The sequence below is a fragment of the Otolemur garnettii genome, unplaced genomic scaffold (assembly GCF_000181295.1).
Source record: "Otolemur garnettii isolate 467f Iridium unplaced genomic scaffold, OtoGar3 scaffold00007, whole genome shotgun sequence".
NCBI lineage: Eukaryota > Metazoa > Chordata > Mammalia > Primates > Galagidae > Otolemur > Otolemur garnettii.
In genome coordinates, this window is record NW_003852402.1 from 3,222,850 (window position 1) to 3,243,581 (window position 20,732).

Consider the following 20,732-nt stretch of genomic DNA (forward strand, 5'->3'; position numbering starts at 1 on the left):
CAGAGGGAGGACAGGGCAGCCCCTGCTCTGGTATCTGAGACCATCCTCACGTTTCGCTCTGCAGGCAGGAAGCCACTGCTCTCTCACTGTGCTGTCCTGGCTGAGCCCCCACCCTGAGTATGGCTTTGGGGGCTGCAGGTAGGGGTAGAGTGGGGTGCAATAATCCCCATCTCTCCTTCCACATCTGCCTCTCCCACGGGTTTACCGACGCAATAAGATGGTGGTTACAATTACAATTCTCCCCAGTGCCACTGCAGCCTGGGTGTTCACATGCTAGTTCCACACAGTCCACACAGGGGGTCTCTCCAGTTCTGCAACTCCCAGGCCACAGCCTCCTGCCCCACTCCCCCGCTGTGCCACCTTCTTCCCAACTGACTTGGGTCTCCAAGCCTCTCCACACCAGACCCAGAAGTCTCTGAGTGTGGTCCACTCCTGGTCAGATGGGCCCTTGGCCTCCTTGTCCCTCCAATCCCACCCTGGGTAGCAAGCAGGACAAATGCTGGACTCAGTGGCCGCTCCCATCCTGATGTACCAGGGTGTGTGGGCAAGACCCCTGGCTGATGCCCAGCTTTCCTGGCCATCTCGGCTCCAGGGCTGAGGACAACCATCCTTGTCACCAGCTCCTCCCCAGACCTCTGCTTTTTGTCTGTCCTTCCTAGATCCACCCCCGACCCTGCTGCCACCCTTGCCCAAACCTCTGTGGCTACCTGTTCAACCCAGTCCCTTCCAATCTGTGCTTCAGAGAGGGACTGCCTCTGAGATTATCCTTTGGGCAACATCACTCCTTTGCCCCAAGCCCTTGTTGAGGAGGAAGGACACTCCTGCCACAGGTCCAGGGTGCGTGTATACGAATGTGCACGTCCCCATGGGCCGGCAGCCCCAGCTCTGCATATGAGCACGCTCACCCCACAAGGCAGGTGTTTGACTGCCAGGGGATGGGCAGCAGCTGTGGAGCCCTGACTGACCTGTCCCAGGGAGGGCTGTTACCCTGCCACCACCAAAAGCTCTGACCCTCAGTCCCAGTGGCTTCTGAGCCAAGGGTGAGGACCCCCAACAGGGAAGAGACGTCCTCAAAATTTCTGCAGACTCTGCCCAGCAGGCCTCCCCTTATCCACTCAACATTAGGGCAGAGCCATGTCTGACTCCCTGACCAGCTGGTGCTCAGTGTGGGCTGAACATGTTGCCTCTGGCCTGGAACCTTCTAGTCCCCACAGGCACCTGTCTTAAAGCATCAACAAAGTGCCCAGAGAATCGGCTCGGCACCCATAGCACAGTGGTTATGGCACCAGCCACATACACCAAGGCCGGTGAGTTCAAAATCGGCCTGGGCCAGCTAAATAATGACAACTGCAACAAAAAATAGCTGGGTGTTGTGGTGGGCACCTATAGTCCCAGCTATATGGGAGGAGAATCGCTTAAGCCCAAGAGTTTGAGGTTGCTATGATCTGTGACACCACGACACTCTACCAAAAGTGACATAGTGAGACTATATCAAAAAAATAAATAAAATTAAAAAACCAAAGTGCCTGGGCAGTGCCTATAGCTCAAAGGAGTAGGGCACCGGCTCCATATGCCGGAGGTGGTGGGTTCAAACCCGGCTCCGGCCAAAAAAAAAATGGCAACCCCCCCCCAAAACCCAAAGTGCCCACAGAAAGGGAGCCAAGAACATGGGTCCACGTTGCCCAGTGCAGATACTCTGAGGTCAATGTCCTGGAGGCCCCAGCCCTCAGGCAGAGCACTGGGGACCCTGGTCCAGTGAATGATAGGTGCTGTGGGCCCCCTGCCTGTCCACACTGCAGAAAGGTCAGTGGCATGGAGCTCCCAACTCAGCCTAGCTGGGCTCTCCTGGGCCCCACTATGGGCAGTATTTAGACTCCATGTCCCCCACAGACTTTTTATTCAGCACTATCTTATCCCTGTAGCCTGCACGGCCCCTTGAAGGTCCCCTTGGTGGGAAATGCTTCCAGGGCAGTGCAGAAGCACTCTATAAATAGGACCCTCAGGCCCACCAGCCAACAAATGCTTGTGGCCAGAGCTCCAACCTGGAGAAGACGGGCCCTCCCTGGGGCTCTCACAGCTCTTGACCAGCCTGGCCTGGGATGGGAGATCCAGCCAGGCCTTTCCTGGCTCAACAGCAGCAAGCAAGGCCTTCGATCACCTGGACTGCCCACTGGCCGCCGCCCTCAGCTCTGTTCTCCCGGAACTCCTCCCAGCAGCTCAGCCTCCTTCAGGGAGAGGGACACAGGTCTGGGTCATCGCCTGGGCCCTTGGTGGCCACTCTGGCTTTGCTCTGGCCCTTCTGGAGCGTGTAGGCAGACGGTCCCAACCGCAGGATCTTCCCGCTGCCCAGGCACTCATCCCCTCGGTAGAACACGGCAAACTGGAGAGGAGAGAGGTCCTGCATCAGGGGTGCCCCCAGGAGTCAGGCGCTGAGCTGGTGCTGCGGTTTGTGGCTGAGGCAGAGGGGGAGGTGCTCAGAGCACCTGGGCTGAGCTCCTGCGTCAGAGGGGAGTTCAGGGTCTGGGTCTGCTGCCTGAGTGCACAGTCACAAGCCTCTCCAAACTGGCAACTGTGACTGGAGGGAAGGGGTGGGAGCCAAAGGGAGCTTTGGCTTCCCTGACACCCCTTTCCGCCCTAGAGCCCACATCCTCAGGGTTCCTGCACATCCTGACCGGCAGCACTCCCGTCCCTCTGCTTCCAGGGGCACAAACCTCAAGCCCTTCCCCTCCTGTCCTTGGGAGACAAGGAGCCCCAGGTGCAGGGCTAGACACCCTATCTGCAAACCAGATGCCCTGTGACATCTCCCAGGGCACAAGGCACAGTGATCCCAAGAGCCACTTCACAGGTGAGCACTGGACTCCAGGCTCTCACTCTGGCAGACAGCAAGGCCATGGCAGAGGCCTGTCCTGCCTTTTGACTGGCTGTCCCCGCCTCAGCCCTGGAACATGGTTCGCCCCACATTCCCACTCACCTGTCCCAGGGCGAGCGCCCGCACAGCCTTCACAGCTGTCACCCACACGGTGCCGTCCTGATTGAGGGTCAGCACACAGGGCACTGGGTGGAAGAGAGGGACCTTTGCAGGGGGCACAGCCTTGCCTCATCTGTCAGCCCCAGGCCTTGGGCTCCCAGGGAAGGAGCACCCACCCATGAGAGACAAGGACACCCCTCTGAGGGGAAGGGTGGGACAACAACCAGAGCAGCTCAGAGCCACCAGTCTGGCCCAAGATGTGGTAGGGTCCTGGGACATGGTAGGACACTGTGAGATAGCCCCCGCCACTCCCTGGCAGGCACAGGGCAAGAGGGTTCTGGGTACTTTCTGTGCTCTCACTCGTTGGGGGGCACTCCTGCTGGGCCACACCTCCCAGCCCCCACTGGCCCCAGGTCCCTCCTGCCGGTTACCTAGTGCCATCTGGTGGCGGAATCGGAACTGGCACTCCATCATCTTGTCCCTCACCAGCTGGGCAGGCGGCTCCTCTGCGATCCAATGCACACGGCTGGTGCGAAGCAAGTCCCTGTATAGGGCCGGGTGGTCTGTCCGGGGAGCCTGAGGGGCAGAATGCAAAGGTCGCGACGCCCTGGAGCCCTAGTAGGGCCCTCGCTCTGTGGTCTGCCTCGGTGCAAGCCATTAGGAGCAACGTTGATGGCACTTTTTACCCGAGGAAATTCCTCCTGAGACTCATTACCCCATTTTGCAGAGTAAGAAACCAAGGGCCAGGAGGGAAAATTATTTGTCATGGTCACAGCTGTCAAGCAGCAGAAGTGAACCCTGAGCCTGCAACTGTGAACACTCCTCAAAGTTCTAAGTTCAAATTCTGGCCTCACCCACAGCCACCTAGGGGCCACCACTGCCCTGGAGGACCCAGTTTTTTATTCCTAGGGACACAAGGCCAGCCATGCCACTGGCTTATCTATGAAGAAGGCCATTCCAGGAATCATAGCAAGCACCAAACAGCACAGGGAAGAAGGGACTGGTGGTCCTGGCTTCCTGCAGCCGCCTCCCGCCCCCCCCGCCCCCCGCTTCCACTGCTGCCCACCATGGCCTCTGCACCATGGCAACGTGGTACCCCTGGGATCAGGCCAGGCCTTACCCTCTGAGGCCCTGAGGCCTGTCTGGGGACAAGGGTCAGTCGACAACCCTCCATTTTCTCACAACAAACAACCCTGAAATGTTATGCTAAAATTACCTTAATTCATCCCTGACCAGGCCCTTAGCTTTGACTGGACGATGTCTCTGAATGGGCAGGTGAGGCCTGCTAGCCTCTGTGCCTGCACCTAAGAGAATGTCCCCAGCATCTGTGACATTTCCAGCACAAGATGGCAAGTTGGCTTGCTGACAGCAGGGCTTGTCAACCTCAGTGCTACTAAGGGCACACCTCAAGCTGTGACAGCCACAATGAAATATCCCTGGGTCTGAGAAGCCTGGCCTAGTGTGATCTTGGATCTACCCACTTGCATCTACCCAACAATGACACTGGGTCCCACATAGGCAGGCACTGTCTAGGGGGCGTCCTCTCCACAGGACCTTCAGCAAGTCCCTTTATTTGAGTTTTACTGTCCTCTTCAGTAAATTCAGAGAAGCAGTGTTCATCTACAGAGAGTAACTGGTAGTTTACAGAGCGGTCAGCATACAGTGGCATCTAATAAATAGCTTAAACAAAACCCTTCTGCTGCCTGGGGCCCATCTCAGGAGGCTGTGGTGGGAAGGCAAGAACACACCATTAAGCATCAGCCACTCTCGAAGCCTCCCAAGCCCCAGACCTATAAATAGCGGGTGCGCCAAAGCCTGACCAGCACTGTCTCAGGGACCCACCAGACTTACCACGAACACGTCACCCTTGGCACCATCCTTCTCCACCACGTACCAGGGCTCATTCAAGCCGCTGATCTTAGCCTTCTGGCCCAGCGTATACAGGAACCAACCTGTGCAGGAAGGTTCCCTATGAGGCTCAGGCGCGGGCTCCACCTGAACCTCATACCTCTCGAGATGGCACGAGGCCAGGATAGCAGGGGAGGCTCTGAGAACCACCAAGGGTGGTGCATAATAGGCCTGCAGCCGGCATGGCCACTCAGAAGCTGTGCCCCATCAGAGACAGCCCTGACCAAGCAGAGTCCCACCCATCAAATGTCAACTGCATCAGGGCTGTCTCAAGCTCTCTGTGCCCAAGTTGCCCCTGGCCATACTCTATCAGTCCCACTCACGAGATCAGGCAGCAGGCTCCCCACCGCCCACCCTCCTCTGGATGGCAGGTGCACAGAAAGAGGTAACCCGACCGGCTTTACCACACTCTGGGGAGTGATGCCTGCTTCAGTGAGGCCAGACACTGAACTGCAGGCAGAAGCCGAGCCCCCTAACTGCCTCTGGATGGAGACAGAATTCTGTCCCGAGCATTGCTGTCACCTACTCCAGGCTCAAGAAGGTCTGGCCCAGCTCAGCTCTCCCACCCCTTGGGCTCTCCCTCAGGAGGCCCACAATCACTGCAGGAGGTAGAGATGTCCAAGGGCATTCCTGTCTGAACAGTGACCCTGTGCCCTGGCCCACAGCCCAGGCTGATGCAGGCTCGAGACTCGCCTGGTCATGAGCCCAGATACACCTGTATCACTGCATCTCACGACAGCCACACTGTCCCCACCTTGGGACTGTGAGCACTTATGATTGCTCCTGCCCTCCCCACACCAGCACAGCACAGGCTTGTGGTGGCCCCACCACAGTAACGTCAGGAGTGAGCAGCCCCCAGGATTGCTTCACATAGCACCTAGCCATTCAGACCATGCCATGACATCCGCCTGCCCTTCTGGCAGAGTGCAGTTTTTTGTAGTTTAACATTTCTTTACACAGTGAGAAAATCATCTTCCCATCCTGGCTAAGAGGAAGGGACCACAGGCATCCTTCTAAACTTCCCAGGGCGGACACTCACCCCACGATCTAAGAAACTTGAGATGAAAAGTGGCGAGAGGCGGCAAGTTACCTTTATGCGTTCCCAGGACGGTATTGTCTTCTATAGAAATGAACTTGCCAGGGCGAGGAGGTAAATACTGGAAAACAAGCACAGCATAACTCCAGAGGCCGGGCACAGCGCTGGGAGCCCACCCCACCATCAAGGCACACTCACCTGAAGAATGAAACGTTCAAACTTTCTTTTACCAACAAAACAGATGCCCATGCTCTGAAACGAGAGGAAGGCATGTGGGAGGTGAGCGAAAGCATGTGGTGTCCTGCACCAGGACAGGTCAGGCTGCGTGACCTGGACATCCCGAGGGGCCTGCTGTCCTCCCCTGTACCCCTGGATGCCAGTCACAGCCCACAAACAGAACTTCAGGGGCTCATCCTGGTGGGTCCAACCCTTGTGTGGCAAAGTATCATGAAACCTGGTCAAGACCTTCAGGCCGCTGCCCTGTGAGTGTCAGGGGAGGAACAGGGACCAACGCAGGAGGAGGAAGCAGAGAAGCCCGGGAAGAGCACACTCTTCCTTCCCAGCGTACAACGGGCAGGATGAGCCCTCCCCACTGCTGGACTGCCAAGTGGCCTCATGGCTTACTCTCCAGTCTGCGTCCTTCTAGGCCTGCCCTGTAACTCCATGGTCTCTGCAGCTCCCTCAGCTCCTACTATCGACCAACACCAGGAGACTGAGGGACAAAGGAGAGGCAGGCAGAGGATGAGGGTGGATGTGCTCTTTGGGGACAATAGCTTGATGATGAGATGCGGCTGTGCCCCCACCCAGGAAGACAGACATGCAGGAGCAGCCGTGTTAGAGCCGTGTCGGCCCTGAGCCGGCTCGATTTACCTGCACCCACAGAGGTCTGCCAAGCACAAGAGGCTCCCCCAGCACCCACCCTCTGATGCCAGGCCGAGCCAATGCTATGGGCTTTTTCTTTCTGTTCTTTTTCTTGAGACAGGGTGTCGTTATGTTGCTCAGGCTAGACTCAAACTCCGGGGCTCAAGTGATCCTCTCATCTCAGCCTCCCGCTAGCCAGGCCAGGCCAGGCGAGCGCCATCACACCTGTTTTGAGGCTTCCCCTTGCCTCGGTGCCTGTGCACACACCCTTCTGCTAGACCGTCCCTCCCAACCCTCAGAGGACACTGAATCCTACTCACCTTTTAGGTCTCAGGTTAAATGTAATTTCTTTTTTCTTTTTTTTTTTGAGACAGAGCCTCAAGCTGTCGCCCTGGGTAGAGTGACGTGGCATCACTGCTCACAGCAACCTCCAACTCCTGGGCTCAAGCGAGTCTCCTGCCTCAGCCTCCCAAGTACCTGGGATCACAGGCGCCCGCCACAACGCCAGGCTATTTTTTGGTTGCAGCCATTATTGTTGTTTGGCGGGTCTGGGCTGGATTCGAACCCGCCACCTTAGGTGTATGTGGCTGGTGCCTTAGCCGCTTGAGCCACAGGCGCTGAGCCGTTAAATGTAGTTTCTCCAGAGCCCTTTCTTGCGGTCTCTATCCCAAGGACCTCAGTTAGACTCCACTGGTGCTTCCCTCACGGGTGTCTGCCTACCCCCCAGATACTTTCTGTTTATGGTGGTTTTTCCTGTCTGTCTCTCCTCAACTGCGAGCCCTGGGAAGGCAGGGAAGAAATTGTGTGTTTGTCACCAACTCCTCGGGACCCAGCAGTATAGTCCCTGGTGCAGACAGCACTGAACAAGTCTGAACTGAGCCAGCTCAGATGAAAGGTGGGACTGGTGGGCAGACGGCAGCGGAGCGCCTGCCCTGGGGCCTTGGAGCTGTGCCATGCTGCCCTGTGCTCACCCAGCAGGCTGCCGCGGGAGCACCCAGCCAGATGCCATGGCTGCAGGGAAAGCTGCCAGCCAGGGACAACCAAGCAAAGGAGAGGAAGCCACTTCCCAGTGTCAGCGGAGCCTTTGACTGTGTGCTCTGAGTCTCCCTGAGCTTAGGTCCCAGGAGGGAAGTGGTGCCTGAGCACAGGGACCCCAGCCCCCTCCCCTGACCCTGGAGCCAGGGATGCAGACATGCACTCATACCTCCTTTTTCTGAAGCACATGATGAAGTCTATTTTCAGCAGCTATTTTCTTTACAAAATCTTTCGTTAATCCCCCCAGAGGGAAGATGGTTCTTCTCAGGGCATCCTGGGAAACCTGGCTGAGAAAGAAGGTCTGGTCTTTAAAGCTGTCAGCTGCTTGGAGAAGTTTTACCGCTGCCAAGAATAAAGAACAAAAGACATTGCAGGAATAAAAATAATGACACTTCACAGTTAATGTCCTGTGTTTACTCAGATCACCCACGTCCGTCAGAAGCAAAACCCAACACTCAATAGCAGAGAATAAGGAAAAACCACACCAGAGTTATTAATGTGAGAAAGAGTCTCACCTCTGATTTATTTACATTTTTACTATTAATTTTTTTTTTTGAGACATAGTCTCACTATGTTGTCCTCGGTAGAGTGCCATGGTGTCCAGCTCACAGCAACCTCTAACTCTTGGGCTTAAGCGATTCTCTTGCCTCAGCCTCCTAAGTAGCTGGGACTACAGGGGCCCACCACAATGCCCAGCTACTTTTTTGGTTGCAGTTGGCATTGCTGTTTAGAGGCCTGGCCAGGCTCGAACCTGCCAGCTGGGTGCATGTGGCTGGCACCCTACTCACTGAGTTATAGGTGCCGAGCCAATTTACTGTTATTATGGGTATATATTAATAATAATAATTGCATACATTTATAGGGTACAATGATGTTTTGATACAGGCATACAAGTACATTAATCAAATCAGGGTAGCTGGCGTGCCCATCATCTCAGGCATTTATCCTTTGTGTTGGGACCATTCCAATTCCATTCTCTTACTTGTTTTATAAGTATACCCTAAACTTATCACTAATTATAGTCGCTTTGTTGTGCTATCAAACATTGTTTATTCTGACTATAGCTTTGTGTCCACCCTGCTTTACCCATCACCTGCCCAGCCTCGTAACCATCACTCTACTCTGTCCCCATGAGACCAACTGTGCTAATATTCAGCTCCCACAATGAGTCACAACATGTGGGATTTGTCTTTCTGTGCCTGTTGTTTCAAAGGTCAGGATGTCATTCTCTTTATGGCTGTATAATATTCCATGTGTACATGTACCACAATTTCTTTATCCATTCATCCACTGATAAGATACTTCAATTGAGGCTCCTATAGCTCAAGCAGCTAAGGTGCTAGCCACATACACCAGAGCTGGTGGGTTTGAATCCAGCCATGGCCCCCTAAACAACGACGACAGCTACAACCAAAAAATAGCTGGGCATTGTGGAGGGCGCCTATAGTTACAGCTACTTGGGAGGCTGAGGCAAGAGAATCACTTAAGCCCAAGAGCTGGAGGTCGCTGTGAGCTATGATGTCACATCACTCTACTCCAGGTGACAGCTTGAGGCTCTGTCTCCAAAAAAAAAAAAAAAAAAAAGATACTTCAACTGATTCCATGTTGTGGAATCACTATCGCGAACAACAATTCACACCTCTAATTTATCTGCTATAAACAATACAGGGAGGGTAGACCTTATAGGATAATAAAAATTTATTCCAAATCATACTTTAGATAGTATTTCAAAGACGGACCATCACATGAAAAAACGTTCTGAAGTGAAAAGACAAAATAAGCCTGAAGTAAACTCAGCCAAATACGGCGAAATTGGTTAAGACAGCAACTTACAGACAATTCCACTGAAATGGAATCGGCTGTGCTTTTTTCTAGCGATAACAGGTACTTGTGCCATGGGGGTTTTCATGGACTCCATTAATTTTCCCAGGTTCAACTATAGGGTAAATAAAGTCCTTCAGCAGACTGTCTTTTAGAAATGCTTTTTCTCGGCTCCGCGCCTATGGCTCAAGTGGCTAAGGCGCCAACCACATACACCTAAGGTGACGGGTTCGGATCCAGCCTGGGCCCACCAAACAATGACAGCTGCAATCAAAAAATAGCCGGGCGTTGTGGCGGGCGCCTGTGGTCCCAGCTACATGGGAAGCAGAGGCAGGAGACTTGCTTGAGCCCAGGAGTTGGAGGTTGCTGTGAGCTGTGATGCCACGGCACTCTACCCAGGGGGATAGCTTGAGGTTTTGTCTCAAAAAAAAAAAAAAAAAGAAAAAAAGAAATGCTTTTTCTCCTCAGTAGAAATGGTTTTCGTCTAGAGTCCAAGTTGACATTTATCAGACGCTCCACTGTGGTTTCCCCAACATTTGCTATTTGATTATAAAGAACCATTTTTGACTTTAAGGCAATGGTGCAGAAGTGTGAGTGACCTGCCCATATGACCCTGGTAATGAAAAGAAGGCCCAGCTCTACCTCTGGGCCCGACCAGTCCTCTTGGGCACACGACAGACTTTCCATGGTTAGAACTGCCAGGTTCCTCACTTTTAAGTTCAGTAACCAATGGAAGCAAACTAGGCAGAAGGTCAGTACCACTCATGTGCCTAGTGCTCAGTCACACTCGGAGCACGCTCACAGCTTGGACAGCACGCGCACCTTCCTGGCTCGGCACAGTCTCATGTGACTAAAGTTTTCCATTTGCTGGCTCTCACGCTAGCCAAGTAAAGTAGAATTATCCCCATTTTACAGATGAGGAATCTCAAGCTTGGATAATTAAAGTGACTTGACCAAAATGACACAGGTGGAGCATGGCGGAGCTGGAAACTGAGCCCAGTCTCTTGCTTTCTGTGTCAGTACTTTCTGTGTACCCAACAGTGAGAGCTGCTGAAAATGATGCTATAGTTACGTTGACTGGTTATCACGTCAGCAGGCTCTTTTCCCAAATTCCACTTTTTGTTTCAAAATCTAGAAGCAAACAGTATATGTGTGTATAAACCCTAAGACAGACTACTAGGAGCAATCTGCATTTTCTCCTAGTTCTGAGTTGTATCAAAACAAACTAAAAGTCTATTCATCTGAAGAGAAAAGAGTTGGCATCTCTAACTGAGCCACGCAGCAGGAAGGGAAGGGGAGGGCTCACATCTGTGCCTCAGTGTTCCTGACACACCCTGGCTGCTTTGGGCCTGTGGTGGCTCGGCCAGGCTGATGGTAACTTACTGTATGCAGAGTGAATCTGCCTGGTCATGGCTAGCCTAGGGGCAGCAACTTGGAAGCTGACCACCAAGGCCAGGGCTTTGCATCCAGAGCTGTGTCTTCCTGAAACTGAAGGGTATCCCAGGGGAATGTGCCTAGCACCCTGCAGGCAGCAGCAGGAGACGTCCCTGCTACAAGGGAGAGTGTTCTTGTCCGAGTTGGCATCAATGAAGTTACTGAGCACCCTCTGCGTGAGCTGGGAAGGAGGGGAGTGTGGGTGCACTCAAGGCCCCCTGAAGGAACACACTGCCATGGGACCACTGCTGCCTCCAAGATGGGCTCAGTAATGCTGAGAAAAGAACTCAGCTGGGCCTGACACAGCAGACACAGCAGGTTTGAGGGAGACAGGGAGGACTCATCTGAAATCCAGTCTCTGCTACCCGTGGTACCTACATCAAATGATTTCATACAGCCTTGGTTGGCCTGACATAGCAGACACAGCAGGGGTGAGGGAGCCAGGCAGGACTTGTCTGGAATCCAGTCTCTGCTACCTGAGGTACCTACATCATATGATTTCACGCAGCCTTGGTTTCCTCACCTTTGAAATGGGATGAAAGCACACATCTCCTGAGACTGCTAAGAGGAGCAAGGTGAAAGTGTGCATGCAAGGCCCTGCCTCATATGGGAGTGTGGCGGGAACAAGGGTCCAAAATCTAAATTCAGCAACACCCAAGTGATGGGGAAGCAGCTGCTGGCAGGACAGACAGGGAGAAACACTGTACAGATCAGAAGTAACAACCCTCAGAGAGCCAACAGCAACTCCCATAGAAACACGGCTCTAAGCTCTGACAACGATGGGAATTCTGCTTTGCTCATCCACACAGCAGGACAAGCTGCAGCTTCCCAGCTCCCTGCTTGGCATTCACTTTCTTCTAGAAAGGTGACCCGTCCTCTCTCACACCTACAAACTAATGTGTGCAGATCATCTCGTGACCACCAGGCTCCTGTCTGTCACGCTGAAGTCTACCAAAACCTCACGCCCTGGAGAACTTGATGCCAAAGCACAAGGCCTTGGTGAACTCATGGCACCCACTTACCACCAAGCATTTCCTCAGATATTTTTGGAACATGCAAGTCACCAACACATAGTGTCTAGAACTGGATTATACACTTCTGACTTAATTTTCCACAGCATTGGGGGTACCAGGCAATATCTTTTACTGCTCAATGGCAAGTCCTCTGGGGAAAGGACCCACTTGCTACTACGCCTTTTCAAATGTGACCTCCAAACCAACAGCTATTGGGGCACACAGAGGACGGCAGGTGTGCTCAGACACAACCCACTGTCATTCTTCAAACTATTTTAATTTGTTCACAACTCAATGTGGGCACCTTAACTTACCATGTCTGACTTCAAACCGATTTCTGAAAAGCCCTTCTGGCCTCTTAATGTGCTTCTGCTGAAAGACCTCTTCATCTTCCAGCGAGGTTCTTGCATAGTGACCTGTGGCAATGGCATCTGCTCCTGGGAGGTTTTTAAAAGCACAAGGATCATATTTTAGACTCTCGTTTGCTGGTCTTGTCAGCACGAGCTAGAGGGTGTGGGAAGGAGCGTGCAGACCTGAAGCCACACACGGACAGCCTCTGCCGGGAACAGGGGACACATCTGACCTTGTTAAAGTGCTGCTTTACCTTTTAACTTAAGCTGATACAAATTTTTTTCTTTTTTTTGGCTGGGGCTGGGTTTGAACCCGCCACCTCCGGCATACAGGGCCAGCACCCTACTCCTTTGAGCCACAGGTGCTGCCCTGACAATCCTGCTATCGTACCTTTACACACCTTACCTACCTTTCAAAAGTTAGCATCTACCCACTTACTCAGTATAGCTTAAGGAAATAATCAGCTATGCACACAAACATTTAAAAACAAAAAGCCCATTTCAGAGTTTAATGATGTGGGAAAATGCCCAGGACACCATTAAGTAGGGGAGAAATACACAATACTGTGATTCCACCACTTTCAACGTACAGAGAAGACAGAGAGATCTCATGGGCCCATTCCTTTGAGGCTGGGAATGAAATTATAGACAACATTTTCTGTACACTATTCTGTATTTTTAAGTTTTCTTTAATAAGTAAATATTATTTTCATCACAGTAAAGGACTATCTGCACATCTGCCGCCTTCTTATCACATTATTCAAAAAAAGTCAGAAGAACCTCCCAAGGTCACAGTCGTAACCTTCCACCATGGGAGCATTTCAGAGTGGCAGCACCGCAAGACTTATCCTGAAGGGGCAGCAAAACTGAGTCAACACTTAACCAACCACACTAGCCCAGTGTAAAACAAAAACACAGCAAGGGTACAAGTGAATCTTTCTAAGAGTAAAATATGAACGTCTTAACACAATAACTAAGAAAATGACATGAAGGCTACGTTAACCAATTTGATGAAAATATTACAAATTGTATATGAAAACACCACACTGTACCCCAGAATTGCATTACTATACATAGTTATCATTTAATAAAAAAAAAAAAAACAGCGAGAATTAATTGCTGCATGTTAACTACCTGGAAAAGTACCTTTAGGAACACATTATCACATCATGTCTAAGTCTCTAACAGAAAAAAACCTGCTTTAAATCTACTTCCTTAAGGAGTCACCACGTATACTATAAACAGTATAGGTCTATCTACCAGAAGCCCTGAGATTTCAGAAGTCTAGGGTCCATGCCTTTTTATTCCGTGTTGCAGGGTTCATGCGATTAATTCAGACTTGGAAGCACTCACTGCAGAAAATCCAAAACATTCCTGACAGATGGCCAGCTAGGGCCTCCCTAAGCTATGGTGGCAGAGAGTCGGCACTCTCCAAAGGCAAACCTTCCTCTTCTGAATAGCTGCTTGTGCCTCCTCTTGGAGGCAGGAGGTCTTCCTCCTGCAAACCTAACCTTGTCCTCTGGAGTCACACAAAGACTGTAATCAGAACTCACACATGTGACAGCTGCTCCCATGACTCAACGTAATCTCAAAGGTTCGTCAGAAGACATATTTCCAGACACCCTGGAAATCAAATCAATTCACATTCCATGGGTCTGTAACTCTTTTCCTGAATAACAGCCTTCACCTAACCAGGCAGACCTCAGTAAGACCTGGCTGCCCTTTCTAAAACATTCTCTGACCAGAGTGGCTTCATCTGTACCAGCTTTGACAACTCTGACATCAGAGAACTGGCTCAGTCAGCTTGAGGGCAACTAAGTCCCCATATCTTCTGTACACAAAGGCAAACAAGTTAGGTCTTCCCCATCCTACACTAGGAGAATTAATTCCTGACCCTAGTTTGCAAACTTGGCATTTATCTCTATTATACCTCAGGTTTATGGTGTTAGCAAAGCATTCCAATTTGAGACATTTTTGACTTTTGTTTTTAAAGACATTTTTTACTCTTAACTCCATGAACCAACTTTTCATTTTCATCAGCTCAGCTTTAATTACGCATACATCACACTGCAGCCTAATCTAAGTTACTGCTGAAAGTGCAGACACAACTGTCCCAGCAGTCAATGACATACGTCTTGGGACATGGCCATACGCAGCAGTGGGACAGAGCAAACTGACAGGCCAGAAAAATCATCACACTGACCCACCACAGGGGACAGGACAAAGAACCCAGAGTTCACAAAGTGTAATGACAGATGCTGGGATGTAGTCTAACCAAGAAGATTCCTTTTTACTCTAATTCCATAATAGATCACTAAGCAAGCAATTCAGAATTAGGAAGGTTCAATAAAAAGATACGAGGTTGGGGGTGGCTGTGCGCACCTATAGTCCTGAGGTAGGAGGATGGTGTGAGCCCAGGAGTTCAAGGCGTAATACATTAGGATCATGCCTACAAATAGCCACTGCACTCCAGCCTGGGCAACATAGCAAAACCTCATCTCTAAAAAAAAAAATTAAAATTAAATTTAAAAAGAAATTGGGACATCTCAAAATGCAGAGGGAATCGAAAAAGAAAAAATTAGAACAGACAAAATCTGCAAATTAGGTGCCAGCTGGTACCAGAGCCCTGACCATAAGAAAGGCTTCTAGGGCAGGCCAGTGACACAGCTTCAAACTGAGAAAAACAAGATAGAGACGCCGAGTCTAGAATGGTGTGAAGACCACAGGCTTACTCTCAGGACAAGGCAGAGGCAAGAGAGAAGGGCTGATTCTGACTAGCAAAAAGGATGAGTAACACTGAGTTTCCTAAACCTTAAACTAGGGCTCCTGAAATGTGCCCTAAACACAATCACATCTGCAACCAGTGCTGCTACGAGCAGAGATGACCCTACAGGCAGAGAGGCAGGGTGCGCCTGCGACAGGGAACCAGGCAAGACTGATACAGATTACACATGGTGCCTGTAGCTTGAACCTAGAGACAAATTCATCAAAGAGGCTAGCCCTCATCCTGTAGTCCTAACTATCATCGTCTTCTCAGGGGCTGCGACAATCTCTTTGCCTGGCTTTGGCTCTGGTTTAAGGAGTGCTCCCCTTGCTGGGGTGGTGCAGGCCATGCAGAAACCACAGGCTTGGTGAGCTCTGGGCCTGGCATCAGCCTATTCCATCCCAGCCTCTTTTGGCTCTGATCAGGCCTTAAAAAGCTTTGTTATTGGGAACGACACCTATGGCTCAGGGAGTAGAGTGCCAGCCCCATATACCGGAGGTGGTGGGGTCAAGCCCAGCCCAAAACTGCAAAAAAAAAAAAAACTTTGTTATCTTGGGCATCTTCCCAAAGTTTTGACCTTCCTGGTATATTTATAAGCTCATCTACACATGTCATTAAAGTCATTAACAATTTAATATTGGAATATTTTTTTCAGAATCTCGTCTTCCTCCTGGGGCACTGTCACCCTTCAACTCTTTGGGGCTTGTGAGCCAACACATCTTTCCTAGAGAGTTTTGAAGCTGACTGTCCTGCGATCACCTGTGCCTGTCCTCTCATTTACGTGGCCCACAATGAAGCGCCCTCTCCTCCCAAGGATCTAGCACTTGCACTTCACCAGAAGGTTCTTCCTCATTCAGTGAAACACAAAATATTATCATTTTTGCTGCCTCCTTTCCTTCTGAAAGATGAAACTATAAGGTTTTGGTTTCTGGCTATCTCTACAAATTTGAAAATCCATGATTTTTAAAAACAAATGAAAAAACCCCAAATTACTTACCAAGATTATCCACAGCATAACGAAAAAAGCAACTGAATTTGATATGCTTATTGCAGACTATGTCGGGATTAGGAGTCCTTCCTTTTTCATACTCATTTAAAAAATCACTGGAATAAAAGAAAAAATCACTTTTGTTCTAAGTATGAAACATTCCTCAAAAACTAAGTTAGCTAAATTACTCATTTAATGTGGAACTTCTCCTTGCCATACCAAAACTATAGTTTCCTACAAAACAGGAAACAGGAGCTTGTCAGTACAAAGCCTTTCCTAATATTTTCATCAAACATTTGTTATGGCCTGCTACACTTGCCATCTGACTGTAACTAATGACCTGGTGCCATCCCCACTGCTGAGGCTCAGTACACACTGTGTCCCCCACCGGGCTCCTAGGAGGGAGGTGGCTGGACCCGTCTAGCACGGAGGGCTCAGACAAGGAAGAGAAATGCCTAAGTCCCAGTGGTAATAAAATCACACAGGGTTCCAATTCCAGGCTCGGTGAGCCATACCATCATCTTAGCCTGAGAACCCAGATCACTGAGCAAATGTGACCAAAAGTCTCTTAGGCGACCTCCTATGCTCCTGAGGTCCAGGATATTTGAAGCAGATCAGGCCACCCTCCACACATGGTGTGTGGAGTTGATACTCAGCTTGCAGCACTTTGGAGAGCTCTGCCTTAACTTCCAGACCCTAAACAAGTAGCAGAAATACCTCAACGCTCAAGAAAGCATTAAACAGACTTCTGGGCCAGGCTTATGCCTATAATCCTAGCACTCTGGGCGGCTGAGGATGGATTACTTGAGCTCAGGAATTTGAGACCAGCCTGAACAAGACCAAGACCCCATCTGTACTAAAAATAGAAAAACCAGCTGGCTGTGGTGGTACATGTCTGTGGTCCCTGTGGTCTTAGCTACTTGGGAGATTGAGGCAAGAGGAAACCTAAACCCAAGAGTTTGAGGTTGCTGTGAGTTATAATGAAGCCATGGCACTCTATCCAGGGTAAGAGTGAGACTCTGTCTCAAAAAAACTCCAGGGTTGCGCCTATGGCTCAGTGGATAGGGCACCAGCCTCATATAACAAGGGTGGAGGGTTCAAACCCAGCCCCAGCCAAACTGCAACAACAACAAAAAATAGCCAGGCGTTGTGGTGGGCACCTGTAGTCCCAGCTACTCAGGAGGCTGAGGCAAGAGAATCCCCTGAGCCCAAGAGCTGGAGGTTCCCATGAGCTGTGATGACACAGTGCTCTACTGAGGGCGACAAAGTGAGACTCTGTCTCTTAAAAAAAAAAAAAAAAAAATTCCAAAAACACCTTAAAAGAGACTTCTGGCAGGTGGCACACTGACAGGAGAAGGAACTAGGTGCTGTGAGACATGGGACTCGCCTCTAACCCACAGGTGTCCCAGGCCAACCAAGGCTTCCTTTGTCAAAGAAGAGTGTGTCAGGCTGCGCAGGCGTCAGTGTGGAACTACAGCAATCCCTCCGTGGGAAAGGACTCAGTGCATCATGGAGCCCCCTACGGGATGACCTCACCTGAAGACATCATTCCAATACTCCTTCACATAGGACACTTGATGAAAAGGGATGTCTAAGATTTGGCAAACTTTGTAAGCATCTTCACAGTCTCTGTCAGCAGTGCAAACTCCATGTTCATCCAGAGAGTCCCAGTTCTTCATAAATACCCCTGTCACTTGGTAACCTGGGGAGGGAATTACAGAGAATACATTAATCAACCTTCAGTTAAAAAGGCAGTGATTTCTGAGCTCTGAGCAGTTCCCAAAGTGCCACTACGCTTCTGTGCCTGGTTTGCCTGCAAAGCCCTGCTCTTTCTGTGGCCTTCAGGGCTCCAGGTCCCACCACTAGTGCTCCTTCCCCTGTATTTCTGCTGCACTTTGTAAAAGTGCTTCATCATCACAACACATTATTGGACTGAAATGGCCTGAGTACAAGATGAATAAGATGGTATTTTTTCATCAATGCCTAGCACAAGAGGAGGGGCTTAGCAAGCATGTGCTGAGAAAATGAAAGAAAAGCCAAAACTCAACAAAAAAAAAAAAAAATTTTTTTTTTTTTGAGACAGAGCCTCAAGCTGTCACCCTGGGTAGAGTACTGTGGCATCACAGCTCACAGCAACCTCCAACTCCTGGGCTCAAGTAATTCTCCTGCCGCCTCCCAAGTAGCTGGGACTATAGGAGACTGCCACAATGCCTGGCTGTTTTTTGGTTGCAGCCATCATTATTGTTTAAAAGGCCCGGGCTGGATTCGAACCTGCCAGCTCAGGTATATGTGGCTGGCGCCTTAGCCGCTTGAGCCACAGGCGCGGAGCCAACAAAATCTTTCAAAGCAAACAAAAACCACCATTTACTTACTAAAGGAACATTTCAAATTATTTCAAGTTATCATCTAAGCCTTAGATTGTAAGTCATCTAAAATTAAAATGTTGGATATTAACCACCTATAGCCCTTATTATAAAATAGCCCATATTTTATGACTTATTTTCCCCCTTTTCTACTGTGACAAAGTAATCAACCAACTATCAGAAAAACCAACTTTAACCCCATACAACTTAGCTAGCAAACTACATAGGCGCCTGCACTGTATGAAAAATCTGGTCTCTGTGGGTATATGGAATGTAATGACATCTAACAGGTATAGTACCCAAAAGAACAGGGATTTGAGACAAAGCTTTGCCAAAACTATAAACACCACATGCACAGGACCACCCCATCCCAGATGGTGATCAGCACCTGCCTCGTGAAGCACCTGACTCTATTTCTGTTACTTACCTTACCACACCAGGCTCCAATTATTCCAGTCTGTCTGCCCTACGACTCACTAAAGCTGGGAGCTCCTCAAGGGCAGGAACTGTGTCTTATTCAACCCTGTGCCCCAGCACCTAGTACAGTGCCCAGCATATAACGGTAGCTTAAAAAGAACTTGCAGAATGAATAAACAATGCTACACACAAAGCTTTAAAAGTCCACTCTTCCTATAGCCTCATCTAACTGATACTTTTTCTTAGGAAGAGATGGGACCCACTGACGCTGGCACAGGCTCAGACACTCTAGGATGAATTACTTTCCATGAGGCGCATCATAGGACATCGCCCCCAACATGACCGGAAAGCTCTCAATGCCAAAATAAGAGTACCACACTTTTTCTCTGCTGTGTCCATCAAACTCCTCCAGGGAGAAAAATTCAAGGAGGGTTAGAATATGAGATTGTGCAGTCAGTAAGGAGCTTACCTTCTTGCAGAAGTAGAAAGTGATTTATCTGGTCTTCTGCATCTCCCAAAACATCTAGTCATGCCCATGAGAAACCTTCAAGGGCTCTGAATTGTCAACCCAACATAGTAAGTCTCTAATATAACATTTCCCATAACCTGGCTCAAGTGCCCCCCTCCCAGCTTTCCACCTCATCTGGCCAGACCCAGGCAACATTTTCACACCTCTGCCTTTCTGCTTCTGCTGCTGACTCTGCCTCATCTGATACTTCTAATTCGTTGTTTAGTGAAATCCCACTCTTCCTCCAAGTCTCAGCTCAAACACCTCCACTTGTAGATGCTTTCCTTGATTCTCACAGTTATATGCACTTACGGTTTACCTGTCCTCCTCTTTGGCGCTTATATACCTTTCCTAATAGGTATGGTTACAAAGAATATAAACTAATATCCACAACTGTTTTCTCAGTACCTTGCATGTACTGAGCACTGGGTAAACCCTTCAACATGTATGTCATTTAAGGCTTCCAATGTCACCCTATGAAGTAGGCGTTATCCCCACTATACTGAGGAGGAGGGCTTAATCAGCTTGCCCTAGGTCCAGAACCCTGCGGGCATCTCTGTTTCCAAGTGTCTCCAAAGGTGGCTCCCAGCAGAGGCTCTACGACCCTCCATGTCAATGAAGCCTCACATGAGGAGCCACACAGATAGAGACTTTACATAGGTAGTTTATCTCAGCTCTGGACCCCACGAGTCCTAAGCACTCCTGGGGCGTTGTTTATACGCCCCCAAACACATGCACAAGCTTTGGAGGAAAAGCTTGGCACCCCATGAACGGAGAGCACAGAAGTGATTTAATGCGCAGACGCGTAGCTCAGTACTGCTCGGTATTTAGCGAGTCGGAGGACAAGTACCCCAGCGGGCGGCCGCAGTGATGCATGCGTCAGGCCCTAGGGACCGATCATCCAGCTGCTGTCACCACTGTCCGTGGCCTGGCAGGGGACGCCGCCAGCACAGTGAGAAACCCTTCCCACTAGGCCTCGAAAGGCAGGAGGTTCGCGATCGGCTGCGAGTTCTGACTGGGGAGGGGCCGTAACTCCTCTCGGGCACTCGAAGTCACATTCGCGCACTTCTGACCACACAGGAGGAGGACGAGGGTCCCGCAGAGCCGAAGGGGCCTCGATCGCCTCACCTCTCCGCTTCAGCAGCAGCGCGGCTACGGCGCTGTCCACCCCGCCGGACAGGGCGCACACGACGTGCCGCACCGCCAGCATCCGCCCGCCGGTCCAATTTCTCCACTTGCCGCTGCTTCCGCTCCGCACCGGAAGTC

General features: G+C 50.4%; 1 protein-coding gene across 4 annotated transcripts; it reads right to left on the reverse strand.

The window, feature by feature from the left end:
- Window positions 1–1,634: 1,634 nt before the first annotated feature.
- TRMU (tRNA 5-methylaminomethyl-2-thiouridylate methyltransferase) lies at window positions 1,635–20,732 on the reverse strand. Of its 4 annotated transcripts, none has more exons than XM_023509421.1 (11): window positions 20,595–20,732; window positions 17,715–17,880; window positions 16,188–16,294; window positions 12,391–12,513; window positions 7,978–8,091; window positions 6,111–6,164; window positions 5,967–6,033; window positions 4,820–4,920; window positions 3,400–3,544; window positions 2,972–3,054; window positions 1,635–2,380 (listed from the first exon to the last, which is right to left on the reverse strand). In XM_023509421.1, the coding sequence occupies exons 3-11, from the start codon at window positions 16,203–16,205 to the stop codon at window positions 2,228–2,230; spliced, it is 858 nt and encodes a 285-aa protein (XP_023365189.1). In that variant the 5' UTR covers window positions 16,206–16,294; window positions 17,715–17,880; window positions 20,595–20,732; the 3' UTR covers window positions 1,635–2,227. The 4 variants fall into 4 exon arrangements, with proteins under 4 accessions (XP_023365189.1, XP_003783471.1, XP_023365190.1 ...); XM_003783423.3 differs by having other exon boundaries at window positions 7,978–8,150; window positions 20,595–20,726; XM_023509422.1 differs by lacking the exon at window positions 2,972–3,054 and having other exon boundaries at window positions 2,287–2,380.

Coding starts and splice junctions, on each gene's coding strand:
- TRMU (XM_003783423.3), bottom strand. CDS start 20,676: ATGCTGGCGGTGCGGCACGTCGTGTGCGCCCTGTCCGGCGGGGTGGAC. Junction 12,514..16,187: donor TTATGCTGTGGATAATCTTG/GTAAGTAATTTG, acceptor AAAACCTCCCAG/GAGCAGATGCCATTGCCACA. Junction 3,055..3,399: donor CCGCCACCAGATGGCACTAG/GTAACCGGCAGG, acceptor TCTTCCACCCAG/TGCCCTGTGTGCTGACCCTC.